This window comes from Vombatus ursinus, unplaced genomic scaffold (assembly GCF_900497805.2).
Source record: "Vombatus ursinus unplaced genomic scaffold, bare-nosed wombat genome assembly UNPS02014825.1, whole genome shotgun sequence".
Taxonomy (NCBI): Eukaryota; Metazoa; Chordata; class Mammalia; order Diprotodontia; family Vombatidae; genus Vombatus; species Vombatus ursinus.
In genome coordinates, this window is record NW_020954603.1 from 956,464 (window position 1) to 980,248 (window position 23,785).

The following is a 23,785-nucleotide window of genomic DNA, read 5'->3' on the forward strand; positions in this document are numbered from 1 at the left end:
AGGTGAGGATGACATCATGTTTGGAAAGTGTTTTGCAAACTTTAGAAATCTGAGCTGCCATAAGCTGTCTCCACAGCATCCCTTGCTCCCTACTTCCTTGGCCATTTAACTAGTCTCTTGTTTTTAGACGCATGGTGATGAAGTGGGAAGAGTGCCTGGCCTGGGATCAGGAAGACTGGTTCAGATCCAGCCTCAGAGAGGTCACTGTGTGATCCTGGGCAAGTCACTGTCTTGCCTTGGTTTCCTCATCTGTAAAGCGGGGATAACAACAGCATCTACCTTTGTAGAGTTGTGAAGATCAAATGAGATATTTGTAATGTGCGCAGCACCGGTGGCATGTAGTAGGCCACTCCCGGACTTTACTAGCTAACCTGTCATTGGACCCTTAGCATGATAGGAAGTGAGCCATCCTGCATGGAGAACACTGGGAAGGATGGAAACAAGTGTTAATCACCAACTGTGTGCCAGATGCTTTACAAATAATCTCTTTTAACATTTACAAGGCACCTACAATGTGCCAGGCTCTGTGCTAAACCCTTTACAAATGTCTCACAAGCTCATAACAATCCTGGGGGTTGGGAAACTGAGGCAAAACAGCAAGTGACACGCCCAGGGTGGCACAGCATTTGAACTCGGGTCTTCCAGCCCCAGGCCCGATGTTCTGTCTACTGCTACGGGATTTAATTGAATTTGGCCAGCAATTTAAGGGTCGGCCACACTGTCCCTACCCTCAGGAAGCTTGCAGTCTTTATAGTGGGTCAGGGGCCCTGCAGAGACACAAGAGGGCGCGTGGCCCAGGGTCAAGGAGCTTTAGGCACTGCCTTTCTGAATCTCAGTTTGCTCCTCTGAGCAAAGTGAGGGTCGATGCCAGCCCCTGCATCCCAGGGGAGGGAATGGCGACCAGCGCCAAGGAAGGGGCTGGGGGCCGAGTGGGAGCGGGGAGGACAAAGAAGCCTGCCCAAGGCCGCGCCTTTGTCCGTGGTCCTGACGTCATCGCCGAAGACACCCCTCCCGCCATCTAAGCATCACGTGGGGCCAGGTCCTGCCCCGTGGAGCCCTGACTTCTGGCGCAGCGGGCGCCATCTTGACTAAAGTCCTCGCTCTCCGTCCCGGACTCCAGCCAGGCCGGAACCCTTCGCGGCGGCCAACGCGCCTCGCCGGAAACAGACGTCCACGGACGCACAGACAGCGCACGCGTGGTCAACATGGAGGCGTCCTGGGGCGTTTTGGCAGGGGCGCACCGGCTGCTGAGGCGGCCCGGGCCTGGGCTGATCCCACGGAGGCTGCGGCACAAGAAAAAATGGGTGAGTGACGGACCCCACCGGAAGCGACCCCTGCCCGGGGGTCGGGGGTGATGAGGGGCGTGTGAGTGGGGGCGGGGCCTGTTCCTAGACCGGAAATGCGCCTGCGCCGTGTCCTGTATGGGGTGGTGTGCGCATGCGCCTGGGCCTACGCGCGAAGTGCTTTTTTCGGCTTCTTTGTCCCTCTTGCAGGGATGAACGCGCTGACGGTTCGCGGCTTTCTTGGGTCTCGTGCGGGAAGGAGGGTTGGGGTACAGGCTCGTGTGGCCTGGAGGAGGCCAGGTCTGGGCCGTCTGCTTGGGGTAGGAGTGAGCTGCCTGTCCCAGAGTCGGGGGAAAGGGCTACCCACCCTCCCCCCAGGCTCCGGGGTCACGTGTAGCATCCTCACGTGACCCTGCAGTCCAACCTTCCGATTCCCCTGCGGTTCCTAGGCGGTCCATCTGACTGCGGACGTTCTGTCTGGCTGCCCCAAAGCCTGGAGAACTCCCGTCCTCATCCCCGCTTCCCGGCTTCCGTCCCAGCCAAAACCCTTCTTTAATGCTGGTGCCTTCCCTTGGTAATCTCCAGTTTATCCTGTACTTATTTATACCTTGTTTTCTCCTTTACTTGTCTCTGCCGTTAGGGTGAGCTTGAGGGCAGGGACTTTTTTTGTCTTTTTTTATATCCCCAGCACTTAGCACAGTGCCTGCCACACAGTAGGCCCTCAATCAGTGCTTACTGACTGAGAATAAATGCTTTGTTGGCTGGTCATTTCAGTCGTGTCCGACTCTTTTGTGACCCCATTTGTAGTTTCCTTGGCAAAGATACTGGAGTGGTATGCTATTTCAGCTCATTTGACGAATGAGGAAACTGAGGCAAACAGTTAAGTGACTTGCCCAGGGTCATACAGCCAGTAAGTGTTTGAGGCCCATATTTGAACTCAGAACTCCAGGCCCATTGATCTAGCCACTGCAACACCTAACTGCCCGAAAAATGCACAGCCGTGTAAATACAAGACACCCCAAAGGATCTGTACTGCTCTTGATTCGGGAGTTTTCACCCTTGACGAAGATAGATCAAGTCCCATCATCCATTATTGTTAGCCAGCCTCCTTACAAAGTGAATACAATGAAATGGGGAGGGGGGGGGCTTTGACAGTTTTGCTTTATTTGTCTGTGTGAGCTCTTTGAGATCACGGACTGGTTCAGGTCAAGTCATTAAGCACTTAACTGGGTGCCAGGCACTGTGCTAAATGCTAGAGATAAAATTAGAAGTTAGCTAACTAGTCCCTGCCCTCAAGGAGACTACATCCTAATAGGGGAACACAAGACATAAAAGGTTCCACAAAAGAAAAATGGGGAGAGAGAATAGGAGCCCAGGGGCGTGGTGAGGGCTGGGCACATTGCAAAGTAGGGCAGAAAGACCCAAGCGTAGGAGCAGGACAAGTTTTCATTGTTAGAATTGGGGAAACTCCAACTGTGTGGGGTAGCACCTTCTCTGAATCTTCCTGCCCTAGAGGGTTGCCCAGGGCGCTAAGAGGTGTTTGTTCAAGTTCGCAAAGTCAGCACTTGGACCCAGGTTTTTCTGACTTTATGCTTTTTTAAGAGTAGACAAAAATGTATGTTGGGTTGAATTTAAATTTCTCAGATTGCATCACTTATTTGATTAGGATTTAGCACAAAAGGCAAAATTCAGCAGCTGAATACACACCCAATTGGGTATGGAAATCTGTCTTACCTTACAGGAAAATAGGAGGGGAAAGGGCATGAGAGTAGGGGCTGATAGAGAGGAGAGAAGATTGGGAAAGGAGATAATCAGAAACAAATACTTCTGAGGAGGGACAGGGTCAAAAGAAAGAATAGAATAAATGGGGCAGGATAAGATTAAGGGAAATAGAGTTAGTTTTTCATGGCATGTCTACTATGGAAGTGTTTTGCATAACTGCACATGTATAGTCTATATTGAGTTGCTTGCCTTTTCAATGAAGGTGGGTGGGGAGGGAGGGAGGGAGAAAATTTGGAACCCAAAGGTTTAAAAACACATGTTTAAAAAATGTTTTCACATGCAATTGGGAAGTAAGTACAGGAAATGGGGTACAGAAATCTATCCTGCCCTACAGGAAAATAGAAGGGGAAGGGGATAAGAGAAGGGGGGGAGAGATAGAAGGGAAGGCAGACTAGGGGAAGGGGTATTCAGAATGCATGCCATGTTGGGGTGGGGGGAGGGGTGAGATGGGGTGAAAATTTGGAACTCAAAATCTTGTGGAAGTAAATGTTGAAAACTAAAAATAAATAAATTTATTTAAAAAAAAAGAAAAGAGAGACATATGTTGTAGAACTAGAAGGAACTAGGGATATTTAGGATGGAAAAGCGAAATACTATGATGATTGAAACTATTTGAAAAGCTTCCATATGGAAGAGGAATTAGATTTATTCTGTTTTGTTTGTCAAGACAAAACTAGCAGCAATGAATGGAAATTATGATTGGAGAACTATTTCCAACAATTTAATCTTCCAACAATTGCAATGAAATGCCCTGTGAAAAATATGATCTCTGTTAATGAAAGTAATCAAAAGATAATAGGCTCATAGATCTAAAGCTGAAAAGGAGATTTGAGATCCTCTAGTCCAATCTCCAGATTTTACAGATTACAAAGAGAGAATTTATGACTTGCCCAGGATCCAAAGGGAGTGTCTGAGTCAGGATTTCATCCCAGCTTTTTCTGACTCCCAGTGCAGTACTCTGTCAACTTTGGCACACCAGCTGTCGGGATGTTACAGAGTAGATTTGCTCATTGATCAAGTAGCGTGTCTCAGATGTATCATATTCAAGACCAGAATAGCCTGAAAAAGATTAAAATGCAAATGAAAAATGTTTAATAAAGTAAATAAAACTGCAATACAATATAGATGATGTTAATTTGTGATTTTCTAAGTTGGTATGTGGCTCACAGAGCTTTTTTATTTAGAGGTTGATACCACTCGATTAGATGATCTTTAGGGTCTTTTACAGATCTGAGATTTTATCATTTCATCTCTCTGGGTCTTTGCCTCTACTTTGATTTTTCACAGCATTTATAACATCTTATCTCTCTACATCTATCTCTGTTTCTGTCATCTCCCCCTCTCTCTGCACTCACACAGCCATAACCTAAACTCTTGGCCTATTTCAAATGCCTTCCAATTGGTCTCCCTGCTTCAAGTCTCTCCTCATTCTCGTCAATCTTCCACACAGCTGCTGAAGTTAGTTGCTTAAAGCATAGGTCTGACCATGTCATTCTCCTACCCCATAAACTCCAGTGATCAAATATGCAGTCCTTGTTATTTAAAGCTCTTTATAACTTGGCTCTCCCCACCTTTCTATTCTTCTTATACTCCTCTTCCTTCTGTACATTCTATATTCCTTCATTACTGGCCTATGTTTTTTCCTCCCACAGGATAATCCTTCTCATTCCTTTATGCCTTTTTAACTGTCTGTCTTCAGTGCCTGGAATGCTCTTCTTCCTCACCTCTGATTATTAGAAGCCCTGACTTTCTTAGAGATTCAGCTAAAATACCACTTTCTTCAAGAGGCCTAGCTTGGTCCTTCTCTTTGCCCTTAGCTGCTAGACCCTTCTTAAGGTTTCCTTCCATTTACTCCATGTGTTTCTCATATGTACCTATTTATTTACATATTATCTCTCCTTTGCACATCATAGAAAATATTTAATAAATCCTTGTTAGTTGATTGAATTCTTGTTAATGGATTACTAATTGATTCTTCTTAATAAAGAATAAGAATATCTTAAGAATAAATTTGTTCTTAATTTATAAAAAAAAAACATTCAACAGCTGTGACTGATGTGTATTGAAAGTGTACAGTGAACTTGGGCAGGGAGACCTGCAGGGAGAGCCTGAGGACCCTCTTTCACCTTTGCAGGCCTCCACAGAGCCAAAGTTCTCCTCCACCCGGCTGGCCCTGCAGAATTTTGACATGAACTACAAGGTCCAGTTTGGAGACCTGTGGCCCTCCATCCGGGTCAGCCTTCTCTCAGAGCAGAAGTATGGGGCGCTGGTCAACAACTTCTCCACTTGGGACAAAACCACCTCTGAGTTAGAACAGCTCAAGGCCAAAGATTTTGTGATGGAGGCACAGAGAAGGGTGCAGCAGAAGGCCTTCCCTGAAGAACCCAGTGCTCCGGTCCTTCCTACAGAGCTGGAGACACATACCCCACCAGCAGCCCCCTGGCCCTGCAGCCCTAACCTACGCTGTTACACATTTACCAGAGGAGACATCAGCCGCTTCCATCCATCCAGGTAGGTGGGATTGTCAAGTGCCCTGTTCAGGGGACGGCAGGGGTGAAGGCTTTAGCACTGGGGCCCCCTAAAAGCCTTTCAAGGGGGAGGATGTATCCTTTTCCCCATTTTCCAGTTCAGGAAACAAGCTGAGAGAGGCCTTGAGGCCTCTAAAACCCATCCCCCATGTGCTGTCATGAAGGGAAAATGGCGCCAGACCCATGCTGGTTTTATGGGAGCAGCATCAGGGCTCAAAGGAGGGCATGTGGCTGGGGAACTGATAGGTTAATTCCTAAGGTTTCTGAAAGAGGGAAAAATGCCGAAAACAAAAAACGTGGCTGGTGCTAGTGCCAAAGAAATAGAGAGAGAGAGGGGGAGAGAGAGAGAGAGAGAGAGGACAGTTGGGGGCATAAGACTCAGAGCTGAAAGAGACGTCAGCCTTCATCACGTTCAGGCCCTCTCATTTTGTTTGGTTAGAAACCAGCTGGGGAATGACTTGCTTAAGGCCCCACAGGTGTTAAGCGGCAGAGCTGGTAGTCAGGTCCAGGGCCCCTGACGCCCAGTAATCCCTTGTTCTCACCCCTGCCCTGAGCTCCTTTGGGAGGCCAGATCTGGAACCCTGCTCCCCATGTTGTTAGCTCAAGGGCTTCTCCTCCCCTGCCTTCTCGAAGTTTCTGCAACCCAACCACTGGTCCTGTTTGCGGTGCACTCAGGTTACACGTCTGAGGATCCAGTGGGGCTCCCTGAAGATGCTCCAGGATTCCAAGTGTAACCCATCATAGCTGAGCTGCCAGGCTTCCAAGCACCATTCTCATCTCTCAGCCTTAAAAGCATGACCTGCAAGTGTGATGGGGACAGCCAGGCTTTCACGGACCACCAGCTTGGCTGAAGCAGCGGACCCCCTGAGCAAGAGACAGGAGGCAGCCCCAGCCAGGCAGCGAAGGCACCACCACCACCTTAATCACCATTCCCATCGGACTGTGATGAGGACAGCCTAGGACACTGAAGTCAAGAGCGTTGGGAATAGCAGTGCCCCCCAGACTACTGAAGACCTCAGACTACCAGAGTTGTTTCCAGCCCAGGCCCCCTGCCGCCTGCTTTGGAGGGGAAAAATCAGTCTAGAGAAAGAAGGGAGCCACCTTCTCATCACCACCAGCAACAACTGCTGACCAGCTGCCACCAATAGTCAGATGGAAACAAGAGCCTGGGGTATAGCAGCATCTCCCAACCACACTCCTGGGGAAGTAAGTCCTATGAAGAAGGGGTCAGCCATCCCCACCAATTGCCAGACAAATGCCACCCTCACAAGGCAGCCTGGCTGAATCAGCAGCATCCTCGGGAGAGACACGAGGCGGCGTAGGGCCAGGCAGGTCAGGCCACTGCCTCCACTACCACCTTGACCCCAGTGGGAACAGCTCAAGACTCAAGAGCCAGGGGAGGAGCCAGGCTTCCAGCCCAGGGCCCTCCACCGTCCTGGGAAGCAGTCTCTGAACAGATACAGCCTGGGGGCCGCTCCTGCAGGGGCTGCAGCTACAGATACTGAAGACCCAGAATAGAATGCAGTCTTGGCTCTGTGGAAATGACTGAAAGAAGAGCCCTGACCATTCTGCTTGGCTGCTGCACCCTCAGGACCAGGGAATGTTTCTGTTTGATGTGCAGCTGAAACTTTCTCCAGAGGGCATCTCCCCATTACTCTGGGAGCTCCTAGGGCTAGGGACTCTGCCTAAGGGCAGCTGCCTTGGTCTCCCCTCTGGGGAAGAGGAAGAAGGACACAAGGACACAGCTGCTCTTTGGGTGTTTCCTCCACAAAGGATATTGGGAGGCTATGGGAAGAAGTCTTCCAGGGTGAGAAGGCATCTGGTTACTGATCCATGGAAGCTGTGACCTTCCATTCTTTCTGTGGAAAGCCATAGCCGAGGATCAGCCAGGCCCCTGTAGCCTTTGAAACTGATATGAGCCCAGCCAGGCCTTTATCTCTATGTCATTTCAAGGTCATTTGAGATTGAGACATTTGTGGCCCACCCTGAGGTCCCTGAGCCTCTTGGTAGTGTCCCGGGGCCCAGGTCAGGTGGTCCCGAGAGCAGCATGCAGACAGAGATATCTCCTTAGTCCTGTTACTTATTAAGTAACCACAGAGAGAGAACGTAGGCTTCCTGCCCCCCATAGCAGGAAGGAGGCCTGCAATCCCAGGGTTGGTGTGTCCTGCTGGCTTTAAGTGTCCAATTCCAGAAGCCAAGCATGGCTGTTTGTCCTGGCTCAGAGGACATTACCCACAAGTATCAAATGACCCCAGGGTGTGTCCAGCTGCCCCTGAATGGAAATCCTTTACAAAGTAGCTGTCTGGTCTCTGCTGGAAGACCTTCAGGGAGGGGGAATTTTCTGCCCTTCACAGATTACTCATCTGCCTCTGGGTCCTTTGGGATGGGAAGCCCCACTGTCTCAGGGCACTGCCCATATCTGGGGGCAGAGCTGGTGGCTGTGGATCTTGGCCTCGTCACGCCCCCATTCCTACTCCCGAAGCCCCGTTGCTCTGTCTTCTAGGGTCAGCAGCCTGGGTGTCCTCGACTACTACCTCATGGATGCATCCTCTTTGCTGCCTGTCTTGGCTCTGGGTGTCCAGCCAGGTGACACCGTACTTGACCTGTGTGCTGGGCCTGGTGGGAAGACGCTGGCGCTGCTCCTGACCGGCTACTGCCGTAAGTAAAGACGCAGACCAGTCAAGGGCTCTTTGTTCCCCACCTGCCTGGGAACATCAGGGTCACCTTGGGGAGGGTGGGGAGTGGGTGGCTTTCCTCCTTACCCCAGCAGTGATGCCCCATGGTTTCCCCTCCCCATGTCTCCTTTCTCTTTCTGGGCTAGCCAAGATGGGAAAGATTGGTGAGTGATGGTCCTTGGGACTGTCCCCCAAAGCAGGGAGCATTTCTTCCCTGGGAAGCACTGGAGACTCAGAAGGCGCATTGTGGGCAGTGGGTTAAGAAGACCAGCTGCCTGGGGCTTCAGAGATGTGGGAGAGAGAGCTCTGAGTGGAGTCGGGAAGGCCCAGTGCAAATCCTGCCCTGACAGTTGTAGCTGGCACCACAAAACCTGTCTCCTCTTTGTGTGGTGATGATCACATTACAAGCACAGTGGCAGTCACAAAGATCCGCAGAGATCACATGCAGGAAGCGCTCGGGCAGTCTGCTGGGGATGAGCGCTGTGTGATCAAGACGGGCCAGGGGCAGGGGTCTTGGTCTGACCACACCTGGAGGCCTGGGTGCAGGTCTGGGCAGCCTAGGGGAAGGCCCTATGATGAGTGTTTGTGGGAACTAGGGTAGAGGCACCTTGGGATCACGAGAGAGGAGGGTGAGCTCCTTCTGCCTGGCCCCAGAGTGCGGGGATGGAGGGGACGCCCTTCGGCTGGCTGTTGGGAGGCATTTCTGTCTACCTAGCAGAGCCTTCTTGGGGGGAGATACCATCACACAAAGGCAGGAGCTGGAGGGTTCTGGAAACCTCCTAGTGTCACTTTGCAGGGAGGGGGGAGGAAAAGCAAAGACCCCCTTCCCTGAGATACATTGAGCTGAGATCAGGAAGCCCCTCCAGGACCAGGACTGTCCTTCCCTTGTGTTTTGCAGAGTGCCCAGGACTTTGCTGACCCCATTTAACAGATGAGAACACAGGTTCAGAGAGTTCATTTGCTCCACATCGTGTAACTTGCAAGGGACCGAGCCGGGCTATGAACGTCCACCTTCCTACCCCCTGCCTGTGCTCGCTGAGCCAGCAGACAGAATCCAGACCTTCTGCTTCCCCTGGGGGGTCCTTGGCTTGGCCATCATGGCGGTGTCTGTATCTGGGGACTGGGCCCAGCAGACCTCTCCTTGGTGAGGCCCTGCCTGGCTAGCTTCTTCTCAGCAGGCTGTCTTCAGTTCACTCTCCTTCCCCCAGGCCACCTGGCGGCTAACGACATCTCTGGCTCTCGAACCCAGCGGCTGAAGCAAGTTCTGCACAGCTATGTACCCCGGGACAGGAACCAAGTGCGAGTCACCTCCCAGGATGGTAGGAAGTGGGGAGACCTGGAGAGCAGCACCTATGACCGGGTGAGTGTCCCCCAGTGCCAGGATGCCTGGATCTAGTGAGCGCAGGGCCCACACGTGAGCTGGGCACAGCTGGGCCTAGGAAGAGCAGCTTCCTCTGCCCCATGTGGGGAGTCTCGGTCAGAATGGGCGCAGAGCCCTAGACCTGCTGGGAGCCTCTGGGCTCATCCCCTGCCTGTTACAGACAGGCAGTGCATTCTGACCCTGGGACCCAGCGAGGCCAAGCCCCAGCGTGTTACAGAGCAGCACGCCCACTGCACATTCTCCTGGGACCCTTTACTGAGTGCTTGTTCTGTTGTGTTTTGCTTTATAGTCGTGTGGGGGGGGTGGGGGGGTGTGTAGTGTGACCATACTACACTGACTGGTGCCTGTGAGAAGGAGCAAGGGCAGAAAAGAAATCCTAAGGGGCCTTACGGTTATTGTCCCCGTTTTGTAAGCAGGTGAAGTGACTTGCCCAGGGTCTCTATCGCTAAGCCCCGGGCTGCCTGTCTGTGTCTTTTTGTGGTTGTCCCCATCCTTTGGCCGGGGGATCAGAGGTGGGGGTGGCAGATGGTCCCGATGCTCTCTGAGGCCTTTCTTCCCCGAAGCAGGTGCTGGTGGACGTGCCCTGCACCACTGACCGGCACTCTGTCCTGGAGGAGGACAACAACATCTTCAAGCGCTCGCGGAAGACGGAGCGCCAGATGCTGCCCATGCTGCAGGTGCAGCTCCTGGTGTAAGCGGGGCGGGGACGTGAGGCCTGCAGGGAGCTGGTGCTGAGGCTGCACGGGAGGGGAAGGAGGGGAGGGAGGGGAGCAGGGAAGATGTCCTGACAAGGGCGAGCAGTGAGTCCCCAACGTGCTCCCCTGTATTTGCATCTGCCTTCGTCGGAGCCGTCATTCTGTTCAGCATGGCCGTCGGTTCTGGTCTGAGGACACAGGCTGTACAAATTGGAATGATGCGACCACGTCTGGGGCGTGGGCTATGCCCACTGCTCGGGCCCCGGCTGTGCCTTCAAGGCTTCCTGGGTAGCAGACAGAGCAGCCTGCCCAGGGCTGACACAAACCACTTTGTGCCCCGTGTGAACTTGCTTTCTCTGACCGTGCAGTGGGAGCTAAGTCCCTAGCAATGGGGAAGAGATGGATTGGGCAGCCACTGCTCCTTGCTCTCCCTGGGAAGGACATTCCCCCGGGCGTCCCTTTGGGCACAAGGGGATAAGGTCCCCCGAGTTTGCCCTGAATGGGTCAAATGTGACTTCAGGTTGGAAAGGTGGGTTGGAGCCAGACTGCAGCAGCCTTGATTGCTGGGCCCAGGATTTTGTCTGATAGTCACCGAACACTCTGAGCAGGGAGTGACGTGATCACTAACGCCTTTCTTAGCAAGATTACTTTGGCAGCGGTCTAGAGAGTTATGGGGGCATTGAGGTGGCGCAGTGGATAGAGTCAGGAACACTGAATTCAAATCCGGCCTCAGACACTTACTAGCTCAGTGACCCTGGGCAAGTCACCAACCCTGTTTGCCTCAGTTTCCTCATCTGTCAGTGAGCTGCAGAAAGAAATGGCAAACCATTCCAGTATCTTTGCCAAGAAAATCCCAAGTGGGGTCACGGAGAGTTGGACATGTCTGAATAACAACAAAGAGTGTAGGAGGAAACTGGGGTTAGGGAGGCTGATTAGAATGGCATAAGGTAGAGTCCAGGGAAGAGGTGACAGGAACCAAGCTAGGCAAGAAGTGTGTGATGGGTGCAGGTGGGAATGGCCTAGGTGAGTCCCAGGACTTTGCAGCTTATTGGATGTGAGGAGGGAGCAGGCCTCAGCTGTGCATGGGGCTCCACGCCTGACAAGCCCTGCCCCTAAAGGATTGAGCCGATGCATGGAGAAGGAACAGAAACATTCAGCCACTTGGTGAACTCTCTCCACCCTGGCCAGGGTCTGGGAGAGACTAGGGATGCCACAGGGAGGGAAGCTGTCCTCTGATCCTGAATTAATCTAGGAGAACTTCCTGGGGGAGGAGGCGCTCCCTGCCAGGACCGGCCCTTCATCCTTCTTTTCTTCCTTTCTTCCTTTGTTTCAGGGCTGGCCTCCTTGCCACCAAGCCCAGTGGGGTGGCTGTCTATTCTACCTGCACCCTCTCCCACCTGCAGAACGAGTACGTTGTGGGCAGGGCCATCGACATTCTGGCCAGTCAGTTCCAGACTGATGTCCAGGTGGAAGACCTGAGCTGCTTCCGGCATCTCTTCCAGGACACCTTCTCCTTCTTCCCGTCGTGCCGCGTGGGGGAGCTGGTTCTCCCTGTCCTTTGGGCCAACTTTGGACCCATGTACTTCTGCAGGCTGCGCAGGCTAACTTAGCAGCTTGGCGTCCTGAGCCCCCTTCTCCAGCAGAACTCCGAGTCCCCGGGAGGACCTGGGAAGGATGGTGGGAGATGGCAGGAAATGGCAGAGCTCACACCCTTCACCCCTTATTGTGGCCCAGGGTGTGATTTGCTTCGGTGCCCCCTGTAGATATGAGAGCAGAGGAGGGGCGAGGCCTCTGCCCAGGCAGAAGGAGCAGTGGCAGGAGGCTTTGGCAGGGTCTGGGGCTGCCTAGAGGAAGCTTTCCGGTGTAGGTTGGAAGGTGGCCTTAGCTCCTTGACCTGACCTGGCCCCCTGCAAAGTGTTAGTAGACTGGAGGCACCTTCAGGCCAGGGCAGCTGTTTTAACCTTTGTTTCCCTGAAGTCCATCACAGTGCCTGGCATACTGTAGGCACTTAATAAAAGCATATTGATTGACTGGTTTGGGGCTTCAGTTTTTCATCATCTACTTCAGCCTGTGGGTGCTGAGAGTCTACTCCTTGGGCAAACAATGTGGAGTACAGGAGCCCGCTCTACAAAAGACTTGGGGAGGGGGAGACTTTCCTCCAGCCAGGAAGCCTAGCCCTGTTATGACATAGGTAGATGGAGCTTGGGTTCTAGCTGCTCCTCCCTCCCTCAGCCTAGCCTGGATCCTTGTCATGGCATCATAGGTGGGGCAGCTAGGTGGTGCAGTGGATAGAGCTCTGGCCTTGGAGTCAGGAGGACCTGAGTTCAAATCTCGCCTCAGACGTAATGCTAGCTGTGTGACTCTGGGCAAGTCACTTAACCCCAATTGCCTCACCAAAAAAAGAAAAAAAAAAAATACAAACATAGGAGGGAATTAATGAAAAGGAATGCAAGGGAAGGTAGCTTAGCCGTACCAGATCTAAGACTATCATAAAGCAGCAATCATTAAAACTACTCGGTACTGGCTAAGAAATAGAGTGGTGGATCAGTGGAATAGGTTAGGTATGCAAGACACAGTAGTCAATTACTATAGTAATATACTGTTTGAGAAACCCAAAGGCTTCTGCTTCTGGGATAAGAACTCTTTATTTGACAAAAACTGTTGGGAAAACTGGAAAACAGTATGGCAGAAACTAGGCATAGACCAACATCTTACACCATATACCAAGATAGTCAGAATGGGTACACGATTTAGACATAAAGGGTGAAATTATAAGCAAATTAGGAGAGTGAAGAATAGTTTACTTGTCAGATCTATGGACAAGGGAAGAATTTAAGGCAAACAACAGCGAACATTATGAAATGCAAAGTGGATAATTTTGATTACATTAAATTAAAAAGGTTTTGCACAGACAAAGCCAATGCAACCAATATTAGAAGAGAAGCAAAAAGCTGAGAAATAATTTTTACAGCCAGTGTCACTGATAAAGGCCTCATTTCTAAAATATAGAGAATTGAGTAAAATCTATAATAATACAAGTCATTCTGCAATTGATAAATGGTCAAAGGATATGAATATGTAGTTTTCAGATGAAGAAATTAAAGCTATTTATAAAATGTTCTAAATCACTATTGATTAGAGAAATGCAAATTAAAACAACTCTGAGATACCACATCACATTTATCAGATTGGCCAACATAACAAAACAGGAAAATGATAAGTGTTGGAGAAAATGTGGGAAAATTGAAACACTAGTGTATTGTTGGTGACCGAGTTGTGAACTTATCCAACCATTCTGGAGAGCAATTTGGAACTATGCCCAAAGAGCTATAAAAATGTGTATACCCTTTGACCCAGCAATAGCACTTCGAGGGCTGTATCCCAAAGAGAGCATAAAAAAGGGGGAAAAGACCCACATGTACAAAAATATTTATAGCAGTTCTTTTTGTGGTGGCCAAGAATTGGAAACTGAGGGGATGCCCATCAATTGGGGAATGGTTGAACAAATTGTGGTATACAAATGTAATGGAATACTATTTGCTGTCCTTTTCCTTTGTTGTTTTATTTCTTCTTTCTCATGGTTCCTCCCATTAGTTCTAATTTTTCTATACATCATGACTAATGTGAAAAGATGCTTGATATGAATGCATAAGTAAAACCTATATCATTGCATGCTGTCTTGGGGAGGGGGAGAAAATTTAAAACTCAAAATCTTATGGAAGTGAATATTGAAAACTAAAAATAAATAAATAAACAAAAAAGAAATGGTGAGCAGGCAGACTACAGAAAAACCTGGAAAGACTTGCATAAACTGATGGCTGAATGATGTGAGCAGAAGCAGGAGAACATTGTACACAGTACCAGCCACATTGTGCGATGACCGACTTTGATAAACTTAGCTCTTCTCAGCAATGCAAGGATCTAAGACAATCCTAAAAGACTCATGGTGGAAAATGCTCTCCACATTTAGAGAAAGAACTTTGGAGTCTGAATGCAGATCAAAGCATACTGTTTTCTCTTTTTTTTTCCTTGTGATTTTTCCCTTTTGTTCTGATTCTTCTTTCACAGCATGTCTAATGTGAAAATATGTTTAATATGATCATGCATGTATAGCCTATATCAGATTGCCTGCCATCTTGTGGAGGGAGTGGAGGGGAGGGAAATTTAGATCTCAAAATCTTATAAAGGCAAATGTTGAAAATGAAAAATAAATTTTAAAAAGGAGTGTAAAAAGGGGGAAAAAAGAAATATAAACATAGGAGATGAGAAAGCTAAATATTTGAGATATTTGAAGGGGCTAAATAATTAACCGCTTACTTTCTCACAGAGAAAGAGAAGACCATTGTCCCTTCAGAATCCAACTGTTTCCAAGGGGGAAAGGGAACTGAAGGGGAAGGGAATAAACATTTATATGGCATTCACTGTGTGCCAGAGCCTTTTGACATTCAGGTTGGGGGTGGGGGTGGGGTAGTAGAGAACAAGACCTCAATCCAATGTGATTGGCCTGTCAGGGCTGCACCAGACAAAGGCCAAGACCTTCGTGATCTATAATGCTGGGGCCATGCCCAGAGAAAAGCCTTGGCAAGCATGACTTCCAAGTAAGGAGCTGCCAGATGAGGCTGGAACTAGGAACTTGAGTGGAGCCAGGACCAGGACGTAATCCTTCCAGAACCATGGTGGGGCACTGACATCCAGACTAAAGGGGAGTGGGGCCACACCTAGCATTGCAGCAGAGTCTCTCTCTGGGACTTCAGAAAGGGAGAGGGTCTCATCCTAGCCACCCCATCTTAAATTGTAGGAGGGAGCAGAGTCTGGCCCTCTCACAAAGTACCGATTCAGAAACAGAGGCTGCATACATGAGTAAACAGAAGAAGACACATGCAGTGGAGAAATAAAATGAGCTAAGGGAATCAATCACAAGATGAAATTCTGGAAGAAAATTCTACAATGATAATAAGTAGAACCCAGGGGAAAAGCAGTGGACTGGCTACAATGACTTGGTAGTGGACTAAAGAGATGAAGGAAAAGTTTTAGTGAAAGAAAGAATGACGTGAACACTGGGAAGGAGAAAAAACAGAAGGTGGAAAACCTTAGACACCCTGAGTACTAAAATGTAGAAAATAGAAGTTCATTAATAAAACAAGACACGTTAGAACAAAATCAAATCGCTCAACAATTAGAATACACAAGCTATCTACTATCATAGACAACTGATCTGGGAAAGAAAACTAGAAGAAATAATTCAACGATCATTGGACTTCCTGAAAATCACCACACCAAAACCTGGACATCATATTTCAAGAAAATCATAAAAGGTAGGGGCAGCTGGGTGGTGCGGTGGATAGAGCTCTGGCCTTGGCAGGAGGACCTGAGTTCAAATCTGACCTCAGACACTTGACACGAGCTTTGTGACCCTGGGCAAGTCACTGAACCCCGATTGCCTCGCCAAAAAAGAAAAAAAAATCATAAAAGGAAACTTCCCAAAGATATTAGAACTGGTAAAGTGAGAATAGAAAGAATTTATAGATCACCACTTGAAGGAAATTCCAAATTCAATAGCCCTGGAAATACTATAGTCAAAATTGAGAATTTCCAAGTTAAAAAACAAAAAAAACAACTGCAAGCCACCAGAAAGAAAGAAAAGACCTAGGAGAACCATCGTCAGAATCACACAAGATTGAACAATAATTAAGAGAAAAGCAAGCCTGGAATAAACACAAAACCAAATGTAAAAAGGTTATTGCTGTTCAGTTGTTTCTGTCATGTCTGACTCTTTGTGATCCCATTTGGAGTTTTCTTGGCAAAGACATTGGAGTGGTTTGTCATTTTCTTCTCCAGCTCATTTTACAGATGAGGAAACTGAGGCAAACAGGGTGAAGTGACTTGCCTGGGGTTACACAGCTAGGAACTGTGTGAGGCTGGATTTGAACTCAGGAAGATGAGTCGTCAGGCCTGGCGCTCTGTGCACTATGGCGCCACCTAGCTGCCCCAATACCTGAGATTAACATCCAGCAAAATTGAATATGATCCTACAGGGGAAAAAATGGATTTGTAATAGAACAGATGACTTTCAAGCATTTTTGTTGTGAAAACTAGAATTGGGTGGCCTCTGAAATACAGACATAGGAGATGAGACACCAAGAAAGCTAAACAAATGCATTTGAGCTATTTGAAGGGGTTAAATAGCCAATCAATTATTTTTACTTCCTAACAGGGAAAGAAGGGACCATTTCCCCTTTAGAATCCAACTGTTTCCTAGGGGGGAGAAAAAGGAACAAGCATTTTTATATCATCCCCTGTACCAAGGCACTGTACCAAGTGCTTCACTCATTATCTCATTGAGTACTTACAACAAATTCTCAAGGTAGGTGCTGTTTTTATCCCCATTTTACAGTTGACAAAACTGAGGCAAAAGGGTAAGTGACTTGCCCAAGATCACACGGCGAGTAAGTAAATCAAATGTCTAAGGCCACATTTGAACTCAGCTCTTCCTGACTCCTGCTCCAGGGCTTTATCTACTGCAACATCTAACTGCACAGTGGTCAACGAGGAAACAAATAACACTCGTAAGCCCTGTGAAAGATTTTTTTTTATCTAAAAGAATAAGAAATGAGAGGAGGAATGGAATGCAATAGGGAATAAACATTTCTCACAGCTAAGGCAGAAGAAGAAGAATACACAAACAGGGAGATGCTGGGGTCATGGGGAGCAGCATCTCGTGAGCCTTACTGGCATCCAAACTTGGAAAAGGAAGGCTGAACAAGCGTACGAAAGAGGTTAGTGTCAAAAGACATTCAAAAGGCAGAGAGAGAGAGAACAGGGAGGTTTTGGAACTGATAGAGCTGGAAAGGAATAGTTACAAACAAAGCATTTCAACTACAGAAGACCGATTATATTGTTTCATCATCATTTTCTTTTACATAGCTATTCATTATTTCTGGTTTGTTCTTTGGACCACTCATTATTTAAGATGTAGAAGACTGATTATAAAGCAGTTGGCATTAAAAGGAGAGAAAGGGTCATAGCCATTGAGCTGTGTGTGTGTGTGTGTGTGTGTGTGTGTGTGTGTGCTTGGTGAATTGAGGGAGAACACAATAGTATTAGATTACTCCAATTATCTGATCTCATTTCTTTTCTTTCCCTGTGTTTTTCCTTGCAAAGAGGGGAGAAGAAGGACAAAGAGGAAACATGATATGTTATAATGGGGGAAAACACTTAATAATCATAATCATGAGTGTGGATGGTATGGATTCACCCATAAAATGTAGACATATGGCTAAATGTGTTAGAAAGCAGGATTCAGTCTCAATCTCCCCACTCTAAGCCATCTTCCACTCAGTATCAAAGTGATTTTCCTAAAGTGTTACATCACTCACACACTCACACACACATTCAATCAATGTTAGTGGCTCCCTGTTATTTCCAGGACCAAATATAAAGTCTTCTGATGGACATTTCAAGCTTTTAACTTGGTCCCTTTTGACCTTACCAGACTTCTTATCCCTTTTCTCAGGTACTCTCTGATCCAACTATGTGGACCTACTTCCTGCTCCTCTCATTCAACAAATGATCTTTGTGCTGGCTGTCCTCCTTCCTGGAATGCTCTCCCTTCCTCACCTCCAATTATTGACTTCCTGGGTTTAAAAACCCACCTTCTGCAGTTCCCTGTACCCCCTCAACTGCTAGTGCCCTCCCTGAGATTACCTTCCAAATGCTCTGTAGGTTTCTTATATGTAGCTATTTATTTACATGTTGTCTCCCCCGTTAGAATATAAGCTTTCTGGGCACAAGATCTGATTTTACTTCCGTGTCTGGAGCATAGTAAGTGCTTAATAGATGTTTGTTGAATGATTGAGATGCCAACTACAAATAACCATAGGAAAGAATGTTCCAAATCACTAATAATAAGAGAAATGAAAATTAAAATAAATTTAAGGGTCCCCCTCTTGTCAATCAGATTTTGCAAAGATGACAAAAGATGAAAGTGACCATTGTTGGAGAAGCTGTGGAGGACAGGTTCGAATGCTATGAATACAAATACAAGCAAAGAGAAAGAGAAAGAGCAGCCCCTGTTCTTAAGAAACTTCTATACCAATGGAGGAAGCCAGTATAAGATAAAAAATTGGGGTGGGGTATGTGAAGGTACCAGACACAGTGTTGAAATACAGAGAATCATAAGCACATCTAGAAAAGAAATGAAGGTTGGCTGGCTTGGGACCCTTCCCAAAATGGGGGCTCCTGAAGGAACTTACCAGTGGGGGAAGGGGTCAGCATAGTAGAGGGATGTTCCAGGGTGACAATGCTACAGTGGATGATTAATGGGCAAAGGGGAGGGTGAAAAGGCCCCCGTGTGAGGGAGGTCCCAGGGTGAGGCATGGTGTTGAAATCTAGAGAGAAGCGCAGCTAGGAGGGGAATGAACGTTGACTGGCCTGGGCCTCTCTATAAAATAGAGACCCCAGGACGGGCATACTAAGAGACTGTTGATGTAGAAGTAAATTGTTCCAGCCATTCGGGAGAGGAATTTGGAACTACTCCCCCAAACTCACTAAACTGTATTCTTTAATTCTATGGTGCCACTACCGGGCATATACCTCAGCGGTACAGGGAAATGACCTATCAGTAGAACAACATCTCCTCTTCTATTTTGTATCTTAGAACCCCCTTGGTAAAATCCCCCCTCTTCTCCTTTGTTCCAGTCACCTCAACAGAGCTGTCAAAATGATATTCTAAGGCCCAGGTCTCCCCTACTCAGTAAGTGCCAGGGGCTACCTGTGGTCAGTGTTGGGGAATTCCTCACTGCAGGATCTAAGACCCGTCTACTCCTGCTGCACCTCATAACCAGCTTCCTCAGGTGAGGCCACTCCACGCTAGCACCTTGGGCCCTCCATCTCCTGCTGGGTGCAGCATGAGCTCTGAGGAGAGGCCTCTAGGGGCTGGGCCAGATGTCTTCCATCTGCCCCCAAACTCTGTGCAATCCTGGGCAAGTCACTTAACCCTGTTTCCTCATCTGTAAAATGAGCTGGAGAAGGAAATGGCAAACCCCTCTAGTATCTCTGCCAAGAAAACAGTCAGACAAGGCTGAAATGACTTAACAAACAAAGGCCAGGGCTAACATCTCATGCCATAAGCTCCAAATGGGCACATGGTTTAGACACAAAGGGTGACATGATAAATAAATTAGAGGAACATGGAAGAAATTACCTGTCAGATTTATGGGTAAGGAAAAGTTCATGATTAAATAAGAGATAGGTTCACATGAGGTAAAATGAGTAATTTTGATTTAGAAAATCAGAGAGTTTCGTACAAACCAATGTAGCTAAAATTAGAAGAGAAGAAGGAAATAAGGGAAATATATATATATGTGTGTATGTATGTATGTGTATATGTATATATGTGTATGTATGTGCATGTGTATTATATATGTGCATATATGTGTATACATATATGTCTATATGTGTACATATATGTGTATTGTATATGTGTGTATATGTACATATGTATGTATGTGTATATATGGAACTGAGTCAAATTTCTAAGAATAGGAGCGACTAGGTGGCACAGGGGATAGAGCACTGGGTCTGGAGTCAGGAAGACCTGAGTTTAAATCCAACTTCTGATCTTTACTAGCTGTGTGACACCAGCCAAGTTATTTAACCCTTGTTTGCTTAAGTTTCCACATCTCTGAAATGGGGATAAGAATAACAACCTTCTTTTTTTTGTGAGGCAGTTGGGGTTAAGTGACTTGCCCAGGGTCACACAGCTAGTAAGTGTCAAGTGTCTGAGGCTGGATTTGAACTCAGGTCTTCCTGACTTCAGGGCCGGTGTTCTATCCACTGAACCACCTAGCTGCCCCATTTTATTTGTTTCTTGATGGGTTACAAGTCACCCCAGAGTCAGGGGTGGGGAACCTGTGGCCCTCTAGGTCCTCAAGTGCAGCTCTTTGATTCATTTGACTGCACTTGAGGACCTAGATGACCACATCTGGCCTGAAGGCTGCAGGCTCCCCACCCCTGACCCAGACACATACTCATTTATTCCTTTGCTAGTCAAGAGTTCTCATGGCCTCCTGGGCAGGGGACGGGCAGGTAGAACTGAGATTTCTTACTCCCACTTCAGAGCTGTCCGCAGTGGGGTAAGACAGTGGGGTGCACTGAATATAGCCTGGGAACAGAGGTCCTGAGAGCTGAGTTTGAGTCTTGAGTCTTCTAATGAGCAGCCCCAAGCCTGCCCCACTTCCCTCCCTGGATCTCTATGTACCCCTATGACCAGTGACAGGGACCTCAGCCTTGAAGTCTGTACCAGCCTCAGCATTTCAGGATGCCTCAAAAAGGCAGGTGCTCAATAATTGCGGGTGGAAAGCCCCCAATTCTCAGGTTCTCCTGGAATCTCCCCAGGAGAGGTATCTTCCCATCCCTCTGCTCAGCTGCTCCAGCTCAAAGGCCCTGGCAGCATCATTGGCTAAAAATAACCCAGCCCAAAAATCAGCTTTGCCTCCAACGGTGGGGGGACGGAGACCAGGGGAAAGAGGACGTGGATGCCCATGAGGATGGTGATTCTTGACTGGCAGGAGCAAAGCTTTATGGGATCCTGGGGATTCAGAAAACCTCAGCAATGGAGCAGGCCTAGAGACCATGCCAGATGTTGGGGATACAAAAAAGAAAATTAAATGAGCATTTATTATGCACCTACTGTGTGCCAGATGCTGTGCAGAGAGTGAGGATACTAAAAAAGGCAACTACACGGTCCCTGCCCTCAAGAAGCTCACATTCTAAGATAGAAAATAAAAGTCTCTGCCCTGCAGCAGGTACATTATGGCCAAGTTGGGAGGGGGAGGGGAGGGATGTGTTTATGAAAGAACAGTTGTTTCCTCCCTGTTCTCCCCTGGTTCTCCTCATCCTCCTACTGCTAGAGGCAAAGCGGCTTAGTCGGCTGGGCTGGGCTATTTTTAGCCAGTGGTAAGCTGAGCAGCTCTTGATATAGATAGATGCCTGTGTATATTTAATGTATATGTTATATGTAAGGTATATACAATTTATGTTATATGTAAGATATATATTATATATAAAATTTTTATATGTAAGATATATAACTTATGTATAAATTTATGTTATATACAGATATATGAATTATATATAAAGTGTATGTCATATGTAAGTTGTATATGTTGTGTAAAAATTTGTATAAGTTATATATAAGCATTTATAAGCAGAAGATATATATAATATATATATTTATATATAAAATAAATACAAGGTGGTTGGAGGTGGGGGAATCACAAAAGACCTTACACAAAAGATGATGCTTGAGCTGAGCTTTGAAGGAAACAAAGGGGGAGAGGGGAGAAAGAAGTGTATTCCAAGTGTAGGCATAGCCTGTGCAAAGGTATGGCGAGGAAACAGAATGGCCTGAGTAAGGCGATCCAAAAGGTCAGTTTAGAGCATGGCATACAAGAAGGACCACGGGATTCAAAGCTGGAAAAGTAGGTTAGAGCTAGGTTGTGAAGGCATTTAAATGCCAAAAAAGTTTGGATTTAATGCCGGAGGCAATAATAATAATATTTATATAGTGCTTTAAGGTTTGCAGAGTGCTTTATAATTATTACTTTATTTGGTCCTCACAACAACCCTAGGAGGTAAGAAGGAAGGAAGGAGGGAGGGAGGGAGGGAGAAAGAGAAAGGAAGGAAGGAAGGAGTAAGAAAAGAATATTCTTCAATCTGCATACCAAGTCCCTAAGCTCTCAGCTGGAGGTGGATAGAATGCTTCATCGAGAATGCTTTGGAGTTGTGATTAGACATTCCTGTTGATCAGAGAGACTAAATCTTTCAAAGTTGATTATCTTTATAATATTGTTGTTATTACATAAATTGCTTTCCTGGCTGTTTACTTCCCTCTGCATCAGTCCATACAAATCTTCCCAGGATTTTCTGAAATCTGCCTGGTCATCATTTCTTATAGTACAATAATATTCCATTATAACACAACCTGTTTGGCCATTCCCCAATTGCTGGGCATCCCTTCAGTTTTCAATTCTTTGCCACCACAAATAAACTTGCTAGACATATTTTTGTACAGATAAGTCCTTTTCCTCTTTATTTGATTTCACTGAGGGTATAGACCTAATAGTGGTATTTCTGGGTCAGAGGGTTTGCACAGTTTAATAGCTTTGGAGGTATAGTTCCCGACTGCTTTTCAGACTGGCTGGACCACTGCACAGCTGCACAGTGCACAACAGGGCATTAATGTACCTGTTTTCCTACAGCCTCTCCAGCATTTGTCATTTTACTTTTTTGTCAACTTAACCAATCTGCTGGGTGGGTAGTGGTACCTCAGAGTAGTTTTAATTTGCATTTCACTAATTACTAGTGATTCGGAGAATTTTTTCATATGGTTATTGATAGCTTGGATTTCTTCCTCCAAAAACCTATTCATATCCTCTGATCATTTGGTAATTGGGGAATAACTACAGTAATAATAACTGATATTTATAGAGCACTCATTATGTGCCAAACTGTGCTAAATGCTTTACAATTATTATCTCGTTTGTAGTAAGTTTCCCAGATGAAGGTTCAGAGGTGGCAGGGGCCTCCAGTCCAACTTCCTCATATAGAGAGGAGAAAACAGCCTCAGAGTGGGCAATACCTGAGGGAGAGAAGGACGGACTGAATGGGGAGAGACTTAAAATGATGCTGATTTTTTTCTTTAAAAAAAAATCTTTGTGTGTGTAAGAATTGTAGTATCTTTAAGTTAGGAGGGACCTCAGAATTCCAAAGACTTTGGCTCAGCCCCAGCTGTGCCTTGAAGAGTAAACTGTGTGGCCTCAGTTACCTTCTCGGTAAGATAAGGTTGAACCAGACACGGTGCCTGTCAGCTCTGACATACTTTGACCCTGCCCCTCCCTTTGGCCAAGTGAGATCCTTCCCCACTGGCAAGATCCTGCCCAACTCCTCCTTCCAGGTCCCTTCCTCAACCCCCTTCCATTCACTTCAGAAATAATAAGTTCCTTTTCTTTTTAAAAAATAGATTTTTACAGATATTTTTACATCACTTAGACCTCTCCCTCTGTCCTTCTCAAAGTGCCATCCCTTATAACAAAGACTTCCTGACAATGTGCTATACACTCACCTGCCATCACCTGCTTGTTAAGATCTGTCTGCAGAGTTGGCCACTGATTGGTTATAACTTGTATTTTGTGTGTTTATTTGGAAAATAATGTGATTACTACAACTTTAACTCTGTTACACAACAGAAGAAACAGGTGTGAATGGTTTTTCAGTTTTCTTCTCTTCTTTCTTTATGCTTCCCCATTTATCTTATTTTTATTCAATGCTCCCCATTGGTACCCGAAGATATTACCACCCCCCCTGGACTGTTCCAGCATCCCTCAGGAGGGTGGTATGGCCCACTTTGGGAATCTAAGCCTGACTCTTGATTTCTGGGAGT

At 47.1% G+C, this 23,785-nt stretch overlaps 1 protein-coding gene across 4 annotated transcripts; it reads left to right on the forward strand.

Annotated features, from left to right (window-relative positions):
* The first annotated feature begins 1,106 nt into the window (after positions 1-1,106).
* NSUN4 (NOP2/Sun RNA methyltransferase family member 4) lies at positions 1,107-12,375 on the forward strand. 4 transcript variants are annotated; one of them, XM_027838231.1, is made up of 6 exons: positions 1,107-1,304; positions 5,200-5,576; positions 8,097-8,251; positions 9,477-9,628; positions 10,213-10,326; positions 11,678-11,889. In XM_027838231.1, the coding sequence occupies exons 1-6, from the start codon at positions 1,206-1,208 to the stop codon at positions 11,801-11,803; spliced, it is 1,023 nt and encodes a 340-aa protein (XP_027694032.1). In that variant the 5' UTR covers positions 1,107-1,205; the 3' UTR covers positions 11,804-11,889. The 4 variants fall into 4 exon arrangements, with proteins under 4 accessions (XP_027694032.1, XP_027694029.1, XP_027694030.1 ...); XM_027838228.1 differs by having other exon boundaries at positions 1,111-1,304; positions 10,213-10,340; positions 11,678-12,375; XM_027838229.1 differs by having other exon boundaries at positions 1,116-1,304; positions 10,216-10,340; positions 11,678-12,375.
* The last annotated feature ends 11,410 nt before the right edge of the window (positions 12,376-23,785 follow it).